The sequence below is a fragment of the Vulpes vulpes genome, chromosome 13, assembly GCF_048418805.1.
Source record: "Vulpes vulpes isolate BD-2025 chromosome 13, VulVul3, whole genome shotgun sequence".
In the NCBI taxonomy this organism is placed as follows: domain Eukaryota; kingdom Metazoa; phylum Chordata; class Mammalia; order Carnivora; family Canidae; genus Vulpes; species Vulpes vulpes.
Genome location: NC_132792.1, coordinates 85,050,654 through 85,070,381, shown reverse-complemented (window position 1 = coordinate 85,070,381; position 19,728 = coordinate 85,050,654). Strand labels below are relative to the sequence as shown.

At 35.6% G+C, this 19,728-nt stretch overlaps 1 protein-coding gene across 9 annotated transcripts in view; it reads left to right on the top strand.

The window, feature by feature from the left end:
* The window catches only part of ANKRD12 (ankyrin repeat domain 12), a 125,302-nt gene extending 105,864 nt beyond the window's left edge, over window positions 1–19,438 (top strand). For all 9 annotated transcript variants that reach the window (XM_026005945.2, XM_026005946.2, XM_072734892.1 and 6 more), the window contains 4 exons: window positions 7,616–7,714; window positions 11,583–11,726; window positions 13,582–13,677; window positions 14,991–19,438. In XM_026005945.2, the coding sequence (XP_025861730.2) occupies window positions 7,616–7,714; window positions 11,583–11,726; window positions 13,582–13,677; window positions 14,991–15,176 (525 nt within the window). In that variant the 3' untranslated portion in view covers window positions 15,177–19,438. The remainder of the gene's footprint in view (window positions 1–7,615; window positions 7,715–11,582; window positions 11,727–13,581; window positions 13,678–14,990) is intronic.
* Window positions 19,439–19,728: the final 290 nt, after the last annotated feature.

Sequence of the window (19,728 nt, the reverse complement as noted above, 5' to 3'; positions counted from 1 at the left end):
TGTTTTTAAGTGTTGGAAGTCTGGTGTATGTAAGTACATCTCAGTTCATACTAAATGTAGCTACCATTTCAGTAAGTGTTCAATAACCATGCATAGCTAGTGGCTACCTTAACAATCATCACTGGTCTGCCTTATTTTCTTTGTCCTTACCTGTTTTTCCTTTCGTCCTAAAGGAGGTATACTTTTATTTCTTTGAAGGATAACTCATTTACATGTACTTCAGGAACAGTCTTCTCTGGAACTTTCCTCTGTTGAGCCTCTTCTTAGCTAGTGTATTTTTAATTTTCTCTCTCCATTAGCCTTTATCCACCCACTCTAAGCATCTTGGTTCTCCTTCATCCTGGGGAGAAAAATGTTATTTCATGACTGTGCCAGTTTGTCAAGCTCTCCCTATCTCTTTCCTTCACCACTGCACTCTTGAAGAGTAAGTCTATACCTTATGTTTTCTCTGTATCACTGCCTGTTCATCCTTAAGTTGTATGCACCAGCACACAGCACCAGTGAGCTTGTAATGCCAGATTCATTGAATGCCTCTTTTCCTTTCTACTTGATTTCTGTCACATTTGACATTGTGACCATCTTGTTCATAAAATTTGCCCCTCCTTGGTTTCATGATGGTACTCTCTTCTGGTTTCCCTGTCGCAGTGACTTTATCTTTTTTTCTCTCTTTTAATGACTCCTCTACCCACTCTTTAAGCATCAGAATTCTGTAAGAATCAGTTCTGCAGTCAACTTTTTTGTCATTGTGGTCTTGCCTGTTCCTGTGGTTTCAGCACTCTTCCATGTGCCAGTTTAGTTCCCCAAAATTCTCACCTAGTCATGTCATCTCCAGAATCGGATGTAGGTGCTTCCTGGGCAGCATCACCCAAATGATCTCCAAATACCTGTCATAGGTTTAGTTCCCCGGGAACTAAATCTGGGCCCTCAGATTATAATCAGGAGGCTTACTGCTGAGTGCTTTCAGGGTCAATACCTGTAACTGTGTGAAGGAACCAGAATTCGGCAGAGTAAGAAGTCAAGCTGAAGTGTAATTGCAGACTCATTTCAGCTGAACCCACGGGAGCTCTGGAAGTATGGGGTGGCCCTTCTCACAGGTAGCCTGCCCCCAAGGAGGGAACATGACCTTGGGCACACCAGTCTTCCTTTCCAGTGTTCCCATTGTCAGTTCCTAGAGAGGAACTCTGGTGAGAGCTTTCAGCCTCCAACATTCCTGGGAGCTGGGGGGATGAGTGCTTCATTCCTGAAGAAGGAGTCTAACCATGTGCTACTTCAGCCTCAGAATCTCACAGACCAAAAGAAATGATTTATCTCTCACTCCCTCAGAAAAAAACCTTTATTTATTAGTGATGACACCAAAGTAGTAACCTATCAGTTACCACATTCTAACCCTTCTACCTTGAAACTCTCTCCAGAAACTATCTTCTACCAGGGCCTTGTTTTAGGGCCCTCATCGGTATCTCTCACTTAGAACATTGCAGCAACTTTGTCTTCTTTTCCTAGTACTCTATTTCTGCAAAAGCATTCTTTTTTGTTTTGAAATACATATCATTTTAAAAGCCTTAAAGGGGCACCAGGCTGGCTCAGGTCAGAAGAACATGTGACTCTTGATCTCAGGGTTATGAGTTCAAGCCCCACGTTGGGTATAGAGATTGCTTAAATAATAATAAAACTTTTTAAAAACATTTTTAAAAACTGTTTCCGTACTTAAATATCTTAGCTGGGATTAGCTGGTTTCCCATTGCCTACAGCTTAAAATCCACATCTAATCTTACGAAAGCCATTCATTTTATAATCTGACCCCAGTCTACCCCTCCAGCTTCATTTTCTTATGACTTCTGAGTTCATCCAATAATTCAGCCATATTTAACTTACTTACTCTTAGACAGAAATCTCTTCTTTACTACTTTTGGTACTTAGTGCTGTTCCTTCTACCTGAAGTATTGTTCTTGCCAGGCTTCCTTTTCTATTGTCTTCCATGGCTTTGTTCCAGCTATGTTGTCACCTCTGTGTGGAATCTTGTCAAAGTGGAGTTGTTTGTGTCTTCTTCATACCTTTACTGTGATATCATAGTTAACTGTTCACATATCTGCCCGTAATCTGATCCAGGGCTAGGGCACTATTTATCTCTTATAGAATGAGTCTCAAATTTATCTTCAGCTTTAAATACACTACTGCTTTCCATAACTCTGTTTCTAGCTGCTTCTGAACATCACCTGAGTGTCCGACGATATCCATATAATTATCAGATCCAATGCCAAACCTATTTATCTTACCCCAAAAGTGCTCTTTTTGCCCTCTCTGATTTAGTTACTGTCATTATCTGCTCTCTAATTTCTCAGGCTAGGAACCCAGAATTCTACCTCCACCTCTTCCCCTTGGCCTTCCCATCACATTAGTAAGTGATGTTCATTCATCTTACTTCCTTTCCCCTTCTCTCTCTCATCACTGCTGTGTAAGGACCACATTAGCTCCATAGACTGTTCACTCACATATGTGAATATTGCATAATCAGATATTCAGAGTATTGCATAATCAAATAATTCATAATCACATGCTAAGCGTTGTGCTAACTGGATGTCAGAAACCAGCAAAATAGGCATTCTGAATAGCTGCCATAAATCCGACTCTCATCTCTTCTGTCAATCTAGCCATCTTACTGTCTAGGTGTCTTATATATAAATCAGATCTGATTCTGTAACTACATGGCTAAACATCTTTAGGGATTCCCAATTTCCTATAGACCAAAGTCCTCATTCATTGTCTGTAGATCCTCCGATACTTCTTTAGGCTTGGCTGTAGTTACTACCCTATTTACTGTACATGATGCTTTCTCAGGCTGTTCTATACTGTTTCACATCACGTCTTTGTATATGTTCTTTCAAAGCCCTAGTTCAGAGAAGATTTAAAAATTAGAGGAAAAATTGTTCTTTAGTCCCACATCCACAGAATATATCTGATGCTAGTGCCCTTTAAATCTTACAAGACTGAGATTTTGATACTACTCTACTAATAATAAGCAATAATAGTACATTTAAAAGAATAGAGTTGGGGCAGCCCTGGTGGCCTAGTGGTTTAGCGCGGTCTTCGGCCCAGGGTGTGATCCTGGAGATGAGGGATCGAGTCCCACATCGGGCTCCCGGCATGGAGCCTGCTTCTCCCTCTGCCTGTGTCTCTGCCTCTCCCTCTATCTCTCTCTTTCTGTGTCTGTCATGAATAAATAAATAAAATCTTTAAAAAAAAAAAAAGAATAGAGTTGTAAATAAATTTGTCATTTTTCCAAATTCTCTAAGCAAAATAATTTGTTAGTGACTTAATAGAAAGCTAATAGTTTTCTTGTTTCCTTTGTTTCCCCTTTAAGGGTAAGAAATTTTAACTGAAATATGTTGTATCAGAGGCTTGAAATACAGGTAAAACTGTGAAGAACCCATTTAAATTAAACTTTATACAAGCTATTTCACTAAAAACAATTCTAATAAACCATATTAGGTTGCCTTTTTAGTGCTATCTGCTTATTGAGATGGATGGATGGATGGATGGATAGATAGATATAGTATGACACACATATCTGTATATATGTTATGTGTGCTTGTGTTTATAATTACCTTTTCTTATTCCTTTAAGCTCCCTTGCAGCAGTTCTGGAGATACAGCTTTGATTAAATCAGAATTTAGTTATATCAAATATTGTTTCAGAAAGGGCTATAAGTAGAGCCGAGAATTTTTTCTGAGTGTAGTAGGGGTTTTTGTTTTGTTTTGTTTTTTTGTAATGAGAATTATTAAAGAAATGCACAGCACAGTATAGATTTCTAGGTTGTATATATAAGTTTGTCTGGATTTTGCTATAAACCAGCTGTGTGGTCTTAAATAATTCCTTCTCTGATTTCTTGTTTTCACATCTGTAAAACAATAATACCTACCCTACTTCAAAAATATATTCCATAAAAATAAATTTTAAAAAATATATATATTCCATAACCCATTAAAAACTTGAAAACAGATTTAAGAGGTTATTATTTTGTCCAGCTCAAAATAACTTTAAAATTCGTATCTCTTAGAGATAATATTGTAAACCCCCACATTTTGCTCATAAAAGCCAGTGTTTTTTTTTTTAATTTACTGGACTGAAACTCATTTGTTCAACACTTAGTTTAAAAATGTAAAGAAAAACCAAAATAGGGATCCCTGGGTGGCGCAGCGGTTTGGCGCCTGCCTTTGGCCCAGGGCGCGATCCTGGAGACCCGGGATCGAATCCCATATCAGGCTCCCGGTGCATGGAGCCTGCTTCTCCCTCCGCCTTTGTCTCTGCCTCTCTCTCTCTCTGTGACTATCATAAATAAATAAAAATTTAAAAAAAAAAACCCAAAATAACAAAAATCGCTTTTACACTACATTATTTTTAATTGTTTCCAATATGATTTTATACATTTGTTTCTTCTATCAGCTAATTGTCACTTTATTGAATTAATCTATCCACATTTATATGATCTATTTATAGAACCTGTTAGAAATATAGTGAAACATCTCCAAAGTCAATTTAAATGTTTGTTGTTCTAGCAAATATTTTTCTCATAATTTAACCAGAATGCTGCTGTTTTTCCAGAGGAAATCAAAGGAAGAAAAATAAAGCTGTAGGTCAAGTTCCCAAAAGGCAAATGAACAGGGGGGATATAAAAGAAAAAGATTTGTCACATTCTACTATCTACTGTGGTCCCAAGTACCAGCACACACAGCCCCTTTGGGGGATTCTAAGAGTGGATGACAAGAAAGAACATCCGAGAGAAGCTATCAAGAGATTTTATATTTTAGAGACTCCTGGGACTCACAGATCTTAAAAGACAAAATCTCCAAACGTGATTTACTTAAAGTTAGATTGGGAAATCAGGAAAGGGAAAGTCTCCATATATTCCTTTTTGGTGATTTTACCATCTCTCTATACATTGATAGATGTTGAAAATTTCCAAGTTTATGTATGCTACCCAAACCTCTCTCACCTTTCTTGCTAAATGGATAGTTCCACTTGGATGTCCACGAGCTTCACAAACTTAACATGTCTGCACTGAACTCACCCAAGACCCTATTTCTCTTTCCTCCTATCCCCTCCCCCATCTCCCCTCATGGGGTACCTCTTACCAGCCATTTGATCCTCAGGCTAAAGGACCTGCAAGTCCTCCTCAGCTTTTCCCTCTCTTTTATCCTTAATTGCCATATTTTTAGGCCCTTTCCGTTCCATTCCTGCCTCCTTCTCTCACCAGTGTCACAGTGATTTGCTGCTTTAATTTCTTACCTGAAATCTTGTCCTTGTAATACCTATTCTGCAGACACAGCAGTGAGCTAGCTGTAAGATCTTTCAGTGGTTCCCCACCAAATACAAAATTTACCCTACCAGTGTGTTAGCTTAGTATCTGTTCCACAGCATGTGGACAGATTAAATACATGGGGATTGGTGGGGCAGAGTGGGGAGGGTTTATGGTCAATACATTTGAAAAATGAAACACCGTTAATCTAAAAGTAAATAGGTTTCTTCACTGCAGGATTTCACAGAACCATTAAGTTGAATTCATTAATTGTGAGACACCTAATGAGTACTTATGTACCGTGTTTCCCAGACTGACTTGTTTGTGGAATCATTTCCTGCAAGTCCTCTTTACGGGCCCAGTGTTTTGTGGAACATACTTTAAGAAAGCTAATCAAAAAGAAGAAGAAGAAAAAGAAAGAAAGAAAGAAAAACTTTATTACTTTATTTCTGATCTCTCCATCTTCATGTCCCACCATTCTTTCCCTCAAAGTTGATGTCCTGGGAATTCAGCTTGTGGTTGTCTCCAGGCACCATACTGTCTCTTTGTTTTGTGCACTTGATCATGCCATCCTCTCATCTGGGAATTATCTCCTCATTCTTCTTCCCCCCTTTTGTCCCCCCACAATTCATTTCTCTTAACCCATGATTCTGGCTCTTCCTTTAAGATGTACCTTCAAGGCATTACCCTCTCCAAGAAGCATTCTCTGACACCCCAGGCTCAAAAGAGTAGATACTCTTCATCTGGGTTGCATAAAGGAGGCCTCTATGATTTTTGGAAAACTTTATTTTTTTTTTTTATTTTTGGAAAACTTTAAGATAGTAGCACTAAACTTCACTGTTACTCTTGTTAACATTTATAAGGCACAGAAATCGAACAATTATATTATTGCAGTTATAGGCCTGAAAAATAATCTGCCTATAGAATTTTCCACATTGATTCGACTGAGTGAATCCTTGTGATGTTATTTAATATACTTTTCAATCCCATGTAATTCCTGTAAACTATTTACTGATTATAAGTATAGAGTCCTGGGCAGCCCGGGTAGCTCAGCGGTTTAGCACTGCCTTCACCCAGGGCATGATCCTGGAGACGCAGGATCGAGTCCCATGTCGGGCTCCCTGCATAGAGCCTGCTTCTCCTCCTGCCTGTGTCTCTGCACCTCTCTCTCTCTCTCTCTCATGAATAAATAAAGAAAATATTTTTTTAAAAAAATAAGTATAGAGTCCTGATTAGATCCAGGTTTGATTCTTTGGCTAGAGCTTTTCATATATGATATATAATTCCTTTAGCACCACGTCAAGAAGCACATAGAATCTGCTTGTCCCACCTTCTGAAGAATCAAAAGAGTCAACTAAATTATTTTATGGTGCCAAAACATACCAAGATACCTTACTTTGCACCAATGTGCTGACAATAGTTAGAAGCTAGTTGGGGTATAGGGAGGAATATAGCTACTCCAAGGAGTAGAGGGAGAATATTAAGGGATCACAGATGTCTCTTTATATTAACTGTAGAGCAGCAGTGTGTAGATGGTGTCTGCTTCCTTAACCTCCAGCATCTACCAGAAAGCACTCTACTGTAATAATCAAGTTAGAGATGAACTAAGCATAAGATTTTTGGAGTATGGCTAAACAAAAATGGGTTATCACCTGTAATAAAGAATTTTGAAAACCACAATTCTATTAAAGGATAATTCCATCTTTTTATAAAAGACTTAATTCAGTGACTGTAAAACTCAGCACTTTAACATTTGATTTTTATCCTGTCTACAAAGAGATTTCATGCTTACTATACTAAGACTCAGACTGCTATAACCTTTAGAACAGTTTGCTTGATATTTTTGTGTTTTTGTGACCCCTTGTTCCTTATATATGAGCTGTCTCTTATTGATGCTCTAAAATATGTCTCTGTAGTAAGGAACTTCCTTAATCTTTAGCCCTTCTAAATTGCTCTTTGAAATATGCTGTAGCCTCAGAATTAAAACATCTAAGTTTACCAGTATGCTCTACTGTGTTTTAGACCATTGAAATTAAGAAGTAACAATCAGTTGTATAATTCCTACTGTATTATCTAATTCAGAGAACATCAGAATTTATGTTTTCATTAAGTGATGCACTAAAATGTTTAATTTTTAAAGAATAACCCATTCACTCAGCTGGCTCAATCAGAAGAGCGTCTGACTCTTGATCTCAAGGTCGTGATTTCGAGCCCCATGTTGGGTGTACAGGTTACTTAAATTTAAAACTGAAAATTAGGAGTAGCCCATTGTTGCAAATTAACCTACTATTTTTTTTAATTCTTTTTTTTTTTTTTAATTAGATCACACCGCCACCTTCACTATCAGATCCACTTAAAGAACTTTTTCGGCAACAGGAAGTTGTAAGAATGAAACTACGTTTGCAACACAGTATTGAAAGGGTGAGAAGTGTTTAAATTTATGCTACAAATTACTGTATTTTAATAATAGATTATAATGACCTATGTCATATTATATATCATATACATATATAATTTTCTTAGGGGATTTTCCTTATTGAGAACCATTCAGGGAGATTTGATTTTGTTATCTTGTACCTATGCAGTTAGATAGGGACTTTTTAAGCCTGTTTTAGGGTAGCTGCCCCTATGTTATAGTTCATGTTTTTATTTTTAACATATAAAAATCTCTAATTGCTTATCATTTGCTGAATTTGTGAAGCTAAAGAAGGGAATTTCTAGTTAAACAGTTGGATTTCCAAGTTTTGGAATTGTTGTTTGTTGCCAGCTACTTTAGTACAGAACACCTACCAAAGCTGTGCTTATTGGTCCTTACATGTCTGCTTTCGTAGTCTTGGCATAGAATAAAATGAGAAAACCTATCTATTTATAGAAATCATAAAAGTCATTTCCCTTGGATTGACAAAAATCTAAAACCTTCTTTGTCTTTTGGGAGGGTCAGGGACTTCTAAAACTTCATATGAGCTATGATCTTTCTTCATAGAAGTGTTGTGTGTGTACATACATATATACACACACTCATAAAAACAAAAGTGTGCTAAGTATGCTATTTCTTTGATTCATACATAACTGATTGGCTAGGGCAGAGGCTTTTAACTTTCTTTGTTGCCATGAGACTCTTGTTACAATCTGGTAAATATAAAACCTTTTCTCAGAATTATGCTTTCAAATAATAAAACAAATTTATAGGATTTCAAAGAGAAATGAAAGAAGCACTAATACAGAACTTATAACATTGTGCATAACCTATGTCAGTGAGAGGTTTGTTCTCAAGAAGTTAGGCCATAGGGCAGCCCGGGTGGCTCAGCGGTTTAGCACTTGCCTTCAGTCCAGGATGTGATCCTGGAGACCTGGGATCGAGTCCCACATCAGGCTCCCTGCATGGAGCCTGCTTCTCCCTCTGCCTATGTCTCTGCCTCTCTCTCTTCTGTGTCTCTCATGAGTGAATGAATGAATAAATAGATAAATAGATAAATAATAAATAAATCTTTAAAAAAAAAAAGTTAGATCAGATAACACACATCAGTAGCTGTTTCAACCATTAGGCATGGTTGAAGCCACCTGGTAACATATGTTCACCTATTCATCTATACATGTAACAAAAGCCATGCTGCCTAACAAACAGTTAAGAATTCTCACTTGAGGGATCCCTGGGTGGCGCAGCGGTTTGGCGCCTGCCTTTGGCCCAGGGCACGATCCTGGAGACCCAGGATCAAATCCCACGTCAGGCTCCCGGTGCGTGGAGCCCGCTTCTCCCTCTGCCTGTGTCTCTGCCTCTCTCTCTCTCTCTCTCTCTCTCCCTGTGTGACTATCATAAATAAATAAATAAAAATTAAAAAAAAAAAAAGAATTCTCACTTGAACTGTGCAATTTTTCAGAACTTTAACAAAGAGTAAAGATGACTCCCATGCTTTCATATATTAACCAACAGTTTTAAATGCCTGACTTATGTGACAGCAAACAATGATACCATTTGGGGGCAGTATCTGCAACAATTATAATATGAATTGAAAATATTTGTGATTCCTATGGTTGGCAGAGTTGCAGATACTTCTGATATTAGTGTTGCTTGTGGCTTACATTCATAATTGAAAGAAATGGCCAGTTGGAGGTTAGTAAAAATATAGAATTTTTCCCATCCAAAAAAAAAAAAAAAGAATTTTCTCATCCAAGTTAACAGATTAACAGATGACCCTCTCCCCAGTCTATCCATGGGCTTCTTGGGAATGTTAGGACCCCAGATCAAGAACCTCTGTTCTAGGATCATTTTTCCCTTTGAAAATGATGACAGTACTTGAATACTATACTGGATGACCTGAAGTAGAATATTTAGGCTGTCATTTTAAGCAGGATACCTCTGTCAGTTATTTTAGGGGAGGGGGTCTGACTGCAAATAATATATTTCTTTCTCATATAGTGTTAAGGAATTTTTGGTGATTGCTCTTAATCTTATACTACTATGACCAGTCTTTTGGGAAAGCTTTTCTTCTAGCTGTTTTTTTCTTAGTATCTATCTGATCAGGTTTTTTTTTTATATTCTATCAGTTAAAGTCCCACCTTAAATTATACTTAATAAATCATAAGTATTACACTTATGTTTTCTCTTTTGAGTATCATTTGTCACATAAAATTTAAAATATTAAATAGGACTTTGTTTATTTGTGTTTTCACTAAATTATAAATACTCTGCAGTAATACATATTTGGATATAAAGAGACCTGCATGCTCCAATAGGGGAAAGACAAAATTCTCAAGTCAAGAGAGAATAGGGAACATGGTTGGAAGAAGACCTACCACATCCCTAATATTCTCTCAGCCCAACCTGCCAGACAGAACCAGCAAAACAATGGACATTTATAATGGAAAGATTCCTGGTCTCACTACCTCTGTCCTTGAAGTTCTAATCAGCCACAGGTCCCAGGGTTGTCCTCATTCATGTTGAAGCTGAAGAAGACAGTTACCACATGATGGCACAAGTCTGTAACCAGTATCACGATGGGTTGGTATCTTAGCTACACCCTAGGGAATTCCCAGGCTGCTAAATGCAGAGGATTGCCTAGATCATTACATTAATTTTATGATAGGGTGACTTTCATATAACATAATTGGAAGTTTTATATCCTGGTTAACACATTTTAAGGCAGGATTGTACTATGATTGTCAGAGATTTAAAAATCAGCATCAAAGTAGTGTTTGTTTCTATGAAAATATTCATTATAAAACAGAAGCTGCCACCACAGTGAAGGCACTTCACACCCATTAGAAAGCTATAATTAAAAGATAGTAAGTGTTGGCAAGAATGTGAAAAAATTGAAGCTCTCATACATTGCTGGTGGAAATGTCAAATGATACAACTGCTATTAACAATTTGGCAGTTTCTTACCAGGTTAAACGTAGAACTACCATATGACCTAGTACCTCCCCTCCTAGTTATTTGCCTAAGAGAAACAGAAAATATGTATCCAAAAACTTGAGTATGAATGTTCATAGCAGCATTATTCATGATAGCACAAAGCTAGGAACAACCCAAAAGACCATCAACTGATGAACAGATAAATAAAATGTGGTATATTTACACAATGGAATATTACTCAGCTAGAAAAGGAATGAAGTACTGATACACACTCCAACACAGATGAACCTTGAAACCATGTGACATGAAGAACAAAATACCACATGTTCTATGGATCCATTTGTAAGAAAATATTTAGAGTAGGAATCATAGAAACAAAAAGTAAAGTAGTGGTTGCCAGGGGAAGAGGAGGTATATGGGGTATAACTGGTGATTCAATGCAAAGTTTCTTCTTGGGGTGATGAAAATGTTCTGAAATTAGTGGTGATGGTTGAACATCTTGGTGAATATACTAAAAGCCACCATTTGTACACTTTAAAAGATAATTTTTTAGAAGAGTCTGCCACTTTTGGAAAGAGAACATTTACTTATACTTTTAGAACACTTTTAGAAAAAACTTCTGAGGAGTGCCTGGGTGGCTCAGTTGGTTTAATGTCTGCCTTCTGCTCAGGTCATGATCTCAGGGTCCTGGGATGGAGCCCCACATTGGGGTCCCTGCTCAGCCAGGAGTCTGTTTCTCCTGTCTCCCTCTGCTCCTCCCCCGCTCATGCTCACTCTTTCTCTCTCAAATAAATAAAATATTAAAAAAAAAAAGAAAAAATATTCTGAATTCTCTGAGATTCAGATTCTTTAGTACATTTTAAGTTATTTTGTTTGAAAAACAAGTGATTGAGGAATTATGGGTTTTTTTTTTTTTTTCATTCTTGGTTCAACTAGGAAAAACTCATTGTATCCAATGAACAGGAAGTTCTACGAGTTCATTACAGAGCTGCAAGAACATTGGCAAATCAAACACTGCCATTTAGCGCGTGCACTGTTTTACTGGACGCAGAAGTGTACAGTGTGCCACTGGATGCTCAGGTAAAGTGCCACTAATTCAGTTGAAATGTTCCTAAACATTTTTGTAGTGTTTTTGTAATCTACTTCCATGGAAAACATTTGAATTTAGCAGTCAGTAAAACTCAAAAGAGAAAAGCAATTCTTACAGAATCTAGATCACCAGATCTTTTTTTCTAAAATCCTCTTATACATTAGCCTTATGTTATAAAAAGCTAATATTTACAAAACCATTATGTGTTTAGGATAGTGACCTTTAACATAACATGTAATTTGTTTCTAAAGTGAATGTTTGTACCTTGAAGTAACTGGAAAGCAACTGTAAGCTGGAAAACGCTACAGGCAGATTGAACCTCTAGACTGTGGCGGTGCTAAAAACAGGACCAGGCTTTTTTTGTTTTGATCTTGGATATTGGTAGAATAAATAAACACACTTGTGAAAAAAAAAAAAAAAAACTGTAGCTATGTCTTGAATAAAGTTTACTGCCACATATAAATTATATGAATTCAAAACCGGACATAGCAGTTGTCAGAATTTTTTGTGCTTCACAAACTAGAATGAAATTCATTGGTTATAAGAGAGATAATAATGATTAAAATAAAGAGCATAAGCATGGACAGTGAAGGATTACCACACAGAAATACTAGGAAATGCTATTTTAAGTCAGACAAACTAGAAACACAAAGAACACAGGGTATGTTACAGAGAAAATTACTTAGTTCTCTCTGGGCTTTATTTTTCTCCTGTTTAAAAAAAAAAAAAGATTAAACTAGATCAGTAGATTTCAAACCTTAAGTCACCAACTGTTTTATCCAAATGAAAGTATTCAGAGATATTTGAAAAGGCTATTAAGAATAATAATTGGGGGAACACCTGGGTAGCTTAATTGGTTGAACATTCGACTCTTGATTTCAGTTCAGGTCATGATCTCAAGGCCATGATATGGAGCCCTGCATTGCTTTGTGCACTGGGCATGGAGCCTGCTCAAGATTTTCTCCCTCTGCCCCTCCCCCCACTCACATGCACACTATCTAAAAATAATAATAATGATAATTGGATCTTAAGAACTATTTGACTGTGAGGAAATAAACTCTGGAAAAGCCACTGAGGGAGTTTACATAATTCCCAGCTTTAAAGAATTTAAGGGAAAAAAATGAATGGTTCTTTATAATGGAAATGAATAGTTTATGTTACTAAATACTGGACTAGACAATGCAATATCTTGAGATCTTTTAAAGCTTCATTCAATTATAGAGTAACGAAGGAAATGAGAACAGCTAAAATTTTGAGCATCTGCCTGATGGCCTGGATGGCACTTTGATGGCATGGGTGATAATAGTAGTAGTAATTACAGCAGATATTTATTGGAGTGAATGCTACTTGTATGCCCAAGCATTCTGATGAGGACTTCAGAGGCTTAATTCTCAAAACAAGATTAAAAGAGGTATTCACCGCATTTTACAGAATAGAAAATTGAGAGAGTAAATAATTAGTTCAAGATTGCATAAGTAAATAATTAGTTCAAGATTGCATAATAAGATACAAAGCTGGCATTTGAATACAGCCTGTCTTAATTCCAAAACTGATATTCCTAAGAGTTGATATGGAATTTCTTTATGACCATTCCAAAATATTGGTCCTGTTGGCCTGTATCCCACCTTAACACTTTTTCTCCCTACATATGGTAAAAATTAACACTAAAATGAGATATGAAATCAATTATACTTTAATAAGAATGTCATAGACATAAAAAAATTATATTTTTATCCTTTTTCCATCATTCCATTACACCACAAAAATTATAATGGCACATAGGTTTTAAAGTGGGTTGGTTATTACATTGTACAGTATTCAACTATTTTTAATGTTCTCTTTCAGTCTGATGACAGTAAAACTTCTGTGAGGGATCGCTTTAATGCAAGACAGTTCATGTCTTGGTTACAAGATGTAGATGATAAATTTGACAAACTAAAGGTATGTATGTTTAGAAGTTCAGTTTCAATGGATGCTTCCCCCTTAAACAGAAAGTGCAGCTCTGTTAGGAGTGACTAGTCACACATGGCCGCAGTCGGAAAGTAAAAGAAAATAAAGAGCACAAGTCCATTTTTCAAAACCAGTGTAGTATGAAAAATGAAACTACCACAGAAAAAGCAGCTTCTAAAAAAAGAAAGAAAGAAAAAGCAGCTTCTGTAAGGAGCACTAGGTTTTATAGAAGACTAATGAATCACTGACCTCTACCAGAACTAATAATACATTTTATGTTAATTGAATTTAAAGAAAAAAAAAAAGAAAAAGTTTCTAATGGGGATCAGTATGCCTATTGTCCAATACCCAAGTCTGATGGGTAGTTCTACTACAGGAAAGAATGGGGGGTGGGGGGAGACGAATTGAGAGAGAAAATATACTGCAAATAATTCATAAAGAAATTTGGCTTGAGATTTTAAGTCATTTCAAAAACTACTTCTTAGCTGTTCATGGTTCTTTTGAGAATTTGCAATCTTATTATTTAAAAGAGCAATTTCTTTTTTTTTAAATAAATTTATTTTTTATTGGTGTTCAATTTACCAACATACAGAATAACACCCAGTGCTCATCCTGTCAAGTGCCCCCCTCAGTGCCCATCAACCATTCCCCCCCACCTCCCCCCCTCCTCCCCTTCCACCACCCCTAGTTCGTTTCCCCGAGTTAGGAGTCTTTATGTTCTGTCTCCCTTTCTGATATTTCCCACACATTTCTTCTCCCTTCCCTTATATTCCCTTTCACTATTGTTTATATTCCCCAAATGAATGAGAACATACACTGTTTGTCCTTCTCCGATTGACTTACTTCACTCAGCATAATATCCTCCAGTTCCATCCACGTTGAAGCAAATGGTGGGTATTTGTCATTTCTAATGGCTGAGTAATATTGCATTGTATACATAGACCACATCTTCTTTATCCATTCATCTTTCGATGGACACTGAGGCTCCTTCCACAGTTTGGCTATTGTGGACATTGCTGCTATAAACATCGGGATCATTGCATCTGAATCTTTGGGGTAAATCCCTGGGTCGTAGGGCAGGTCTATTTTTAACTTAAAAGAGCAGTTTCAAATTAAAAGTCTCTGAGGTTAGACACTCGTGAAGTTGCAGACATGGAAATAGTTGGCATATAGATACAGACAGGGTCAAGCAGAAATGGATATGTAATTCAAAAACTTAATCACTAAAGAAACTATGGATGAGATTAATTTTTAAACAAAGCAAATTTAACAAAAATTGATAACTCTTCTCTTCTTCTCAATAGACCTGTCTTTTAATGAGGCAACAACATGAAGCTGCAGCTTTAAATGCCGTCCAGAGATTAGAATGGCAGCTCAAACTCCAGGAACTTGATCCTGCCACCTACAAGTCTATCAGCATTTATGAAATCCAGGAGTTTTATGTTCCCCTTGTCGATGTTAACGATGACTTCGAATTAACTCCTATATAATAGCAGCATTCCTTCCGGTGGTGGTGTTTTAAACTGATGGGGCTCAAGAGTATTAAACTGTGGAACACTGCCTTTTGAGAAAAATACTGATATTATGCCTTTACAGTTGTTAGTAAAGTTTGACTAAAATTGGTTATGTAGTAAACACTGTCATTTTATAAAAAAATGAAAAAAGAATTATTTTGGATCCTAGATCCAAACAGTTTCTAACTGAAATCTATTATTTATATTGGTGAGAGGTAACTATTGCATTAGAGCATGTTGGCAGACTGTGGTAGATCTTCTAAAAGCTGAGAATCTAACAGCAACTGGAAGTTGTTAGCACTCTTAAGTAACAAGATAACCACTAGTATTCCAGTGTCTTTCAAGTTTTATTAAAATATATTGGTAAACTAAAAGGTTCAGTTCCTACCAAATAGTTTCTAAATGTGGAAGAAAAACTTGGCACAAAATTTCTTCAGTTTATTATATCTGTAAATTAATTGTACAGTTTTCTTTTCAAAAGTTTTAATATTGTCTTCCTTTTTAATAACTTATTTTATACATATTGTGCAGATGTAAATCTTGTAATTAATGGTCAAAATGTATACAAAGGGATTGGTAGTCAGAACATGTACAAAAAAATAATTGTAAAGCTGTTGTGTCTAATGTTTTATTGGACCAAAGTTGTAGTTTGTATGGAGTGTAGTAGTAGTGTATACAGGTAGCGAAACTTTTAAATAAGGCATGCATGCGTTTGAGTTAGCTTGTTTTCATCACCATAACTGTAAAGGTTGTGACTTAGTTGTACTGCATGCTTCCTATCATTTAACTCTCTCCATAAGCGATGCCTAAAGTAGTGTAGGGTGTTTCATGCCAGTCTCCTGGGATAGTACCTATGACTCACTATGTCGGACATATTATTTAGAATTAGTCATGCAAAGAAACAGCTCTTTTTTCATCTCACAATAGAACCTATTCCCCTCTCCCAAAATGCCTTTGAATGAAAATTCTGAAATTGTAAATGTCTATTTTAATACTCAAGTATGAAAGAATCTGTGAATATATGTAAATATGTTTAATAAATTTTATTGGTCATGTTAAATCATTGTAAAACTTTTTTACATTGCTTAAATATAATGTTTTAAGCTTAATAACCTTTGCACTTTTAAAATACAAACTGAGTACTCAAATCAAAAGAGATATTCGGTAGTCAAAATAAGTACAAGAAACAGGCATATTCCGATCAATCTCTTCAATGTTTATGAAAAACTGATAAATATGTTGTATTTTTTTCCTTGTATCAAGATGCAAAACATATAATTTTCAGAATTTTATAGTTAAAATAAGATTTGGTATGCTGTTTTTAATAAAATAATTAGCAATATACTTAGAAAAAGTCATTTGTCCTATAACATGAGGTAGATTAAATAATCAGGAATATTTCAGATCTGAAATCCGCTAAACTTATTAAAACATTTTTGAAAGGAAAATTAGGTTATATGTAAAATTGAACATAAGTATATGAGATAAAATTTACAGAACTTTCCACAATACTTTCTTGAATTATGAAATAATGCTGGACATTTTTTATTCTGATAGAGAAAAGTTAAAAGATATATGTGAGGAATAAAGTGACTTAAACTCAGCAAGCAAGTTGGAAATCCCAGCTAATGGGAGAGAATGTAAAAATTGAAGTTTCTGAGTGCAAAGGTATATATTAAGCTTAGGGATTTTTGAATTTTTATGTCAATTTATATTTTAATTCATACTGTACTTGGCATGCGCAATAAAGCAGCACTGTAAAAGATACACAGTGCAAGAACTTTATTATAAAGGTTGGATGTAGTGTTCTTTAGAAACTTAGATGAGAGATTTGGGCCTTTTTTATTGGATAATGGGGCCAGGAAAGGCAGGGTAGATTTTGAAGCACTGGTTTTGTTGAAGTTAAGTTTATTAAGGCTGGGAACATTAAAAGCTAATTTATAAAAGCAATACTTTTTAATATGAAAAACTCAATGCAAATTTTGTTTATACTTTTGCCTAAAAAGAAAAAACCAGATTATTGAGCATTAAAAATATGAGAGGGGTAATTTTATACTGCTTTTTGTTCTGAGGGTCCAACTGGAAAATGGGGGAAAATCACTGTTTGGCCTAACAGAACAAGCTGCAGAAGAAAAACAAGCAAACAGGAATCTGGCATGTTTTAGTTGTCCCAGCTTTTTAAATACTAACCCCAATTCTCACCCTCTTCAATGGTACCTCAAGTTGCTGGAGCCTCTCTGCCATGATTCTGCTTCTGCAGATTTCCTTTGTAAAATGACTCAAAGCTAAATGGATAGCTTAAAAGTGAATGCCTTCTTGGTGGAATTTATTCTTAAGTAAGTAGTTAAGAGCTTTTGATATTAAAGATATCCTGAAGCTCTGAGACTAAAATAATCTTGGAATGGGGTATATACCTAAAAAGATTTAGGATTCTGAAAGAGAAATAAAGGATGGTTAGTTTAATCAGTGATTTTTTTTTAAACTATTCAAATATCTTCAAATATCATGAACAAGATACTAAATTGTACCTAAGGATTTGTATTTCTTTAAATCTTGTTCTAAATCATATCTGTTTAATAAATGACTAGTTGATATTTGTGCATGTTATTTAATAAAGAGTTATATTTTTATAGAAAAAAATAAGAGTGAAATGTGTGCTAACTGTTTTTTTACTTTCCACTCCCATGTGACTCTAAGCCAAACACTAATGTTTACCTGGGCAGTAGCAAAATTACAGAAATACTCATTTTAGGGAAACAGCCTCTGAAAAATAGCTCAGTAATGAGGTCTCTAAAGTGAATTTTAAATGTTAGATATGCTGCAAACTTCATAACCACAAAAATCTCAAGCAAAGATCTCATGAGGCTCATTTTTAACTGCCAATAATTATACACTTATGCTAGAAATTGAGTGCAATGCTAAATATGTATTTTTCTTAATTAACCAGAAAGTATTTTTTATTCTATTTCTGGTATCCTGATACATAAACCCCAAAATATTATATAGAGGAAATTGGCTTTAAAACTCATGAGCTAGTCTTATCTTCTTATATTTTAAAGAGTGTTTTCATGATATTTAAAAAATCTTCAAACAAGGTAAAAAGATTGATACAAGAGATATTAATCCTTGGAAAAGCTTGTGTGAAGTTTAATCAATTAAATGTCTTGTAATTTATTTTCTTGGTGGCTTCTTGACACTGTAGTCTCCAATGTACCTAAAATGGAGTAACAGAGCCTCCACAGTAGTAGTTACCCAGAATATTTCCAGTCAGTAACACCAGAGTTCATGGAACAAACGGAGGCAAATAAAGTTTAAATAGTTCCTTTAATATGGCAAAAACATGTAGAATTGTATTAGCATTAAAAACAGTGGAAAATACATGTAGAAAGACTTTTCCAGTGACTGTTAAATGCTATAAAGTATCTGCAAATAGTGTAAATTTTTTATACATGTGCATCTCTCCATTAGAGAAAATTGCACATAACATTATCTAAAGATGAACATGATCTTTGATTGCATGGGGATTCAGTTGTATTAGTTCGATTAGTTACACAGAATTTATGATTATTTATGAAACATTTCTTTATTGATGACTTTTTTTAAGTGCTTTAAAACAAAACAAAAAGCTTATATGCCATGCCATATCTGAGTAGTCCTAGATAAAAAGCTTTTAGGTAGCCACCTTTTTCTCCACTTCTGAAGGAAATTTTGCTGTTAATCCACAGAATGAAGCATATGTGGCATGTGTTTACAAATTAAAGAACAATACCTGTGTGCCCATCATTTAGCTTAAGAGCTCATTATCAGTACCTTTCTTTTTGTTTGTTTGTTTTTTAACTGGTTTAAATCCAGTTTAAACAACCCAAACAGCCAGTCCTGACAAATGTATACACCGTTACCATGGCCTGAATGCAGTAAGCTCCCCCGGCCCCTTTGCAGTCAGCGCTCCTACCCCAGAAGCAACCACCATGATTCCCATCACCGTATGTTACTTGTACCTGTTCTTGAACATATAAATGGAATCAAACAGTATATACGATTTTCTTGCTTTTGACTTCTTTCTCTCAACATAAGGTTTTGAAATTCATCCATGTTGCATATATATCAGTAATATGTTCCATTTTATTAATGAGCAGTAGTATATTGTACAAACTTGTTTATTCATTCTCTTGTTAGTAGACATTTGGATTGTTTCCAATTTGGGGGCTGTTGTGAATAAAACTACTGTGAATCTGCAAGTCTTTGTGGACATATTCTTTCATTCTTGGATACATACCTTGGAGTACTAGATCATTGTGTGTTTATTAGAAACTGACAGTTCTCCAAAATGCTTGTAGGATTTTACACCCCTACCTATGAGAGACTCAGTTGCTTTGAGTCTTCATCAATATTTGGTTGAATATTTGATTGTCAGTCTTCAATTCTAACAATTTCGGTGGATGTGTAATGATATCTTGTGCCTTTAATTGGCATTTCCCTGATGACTAATGAGTTGAACATCACTTTTCATTTGCCTGTTGACCATTTG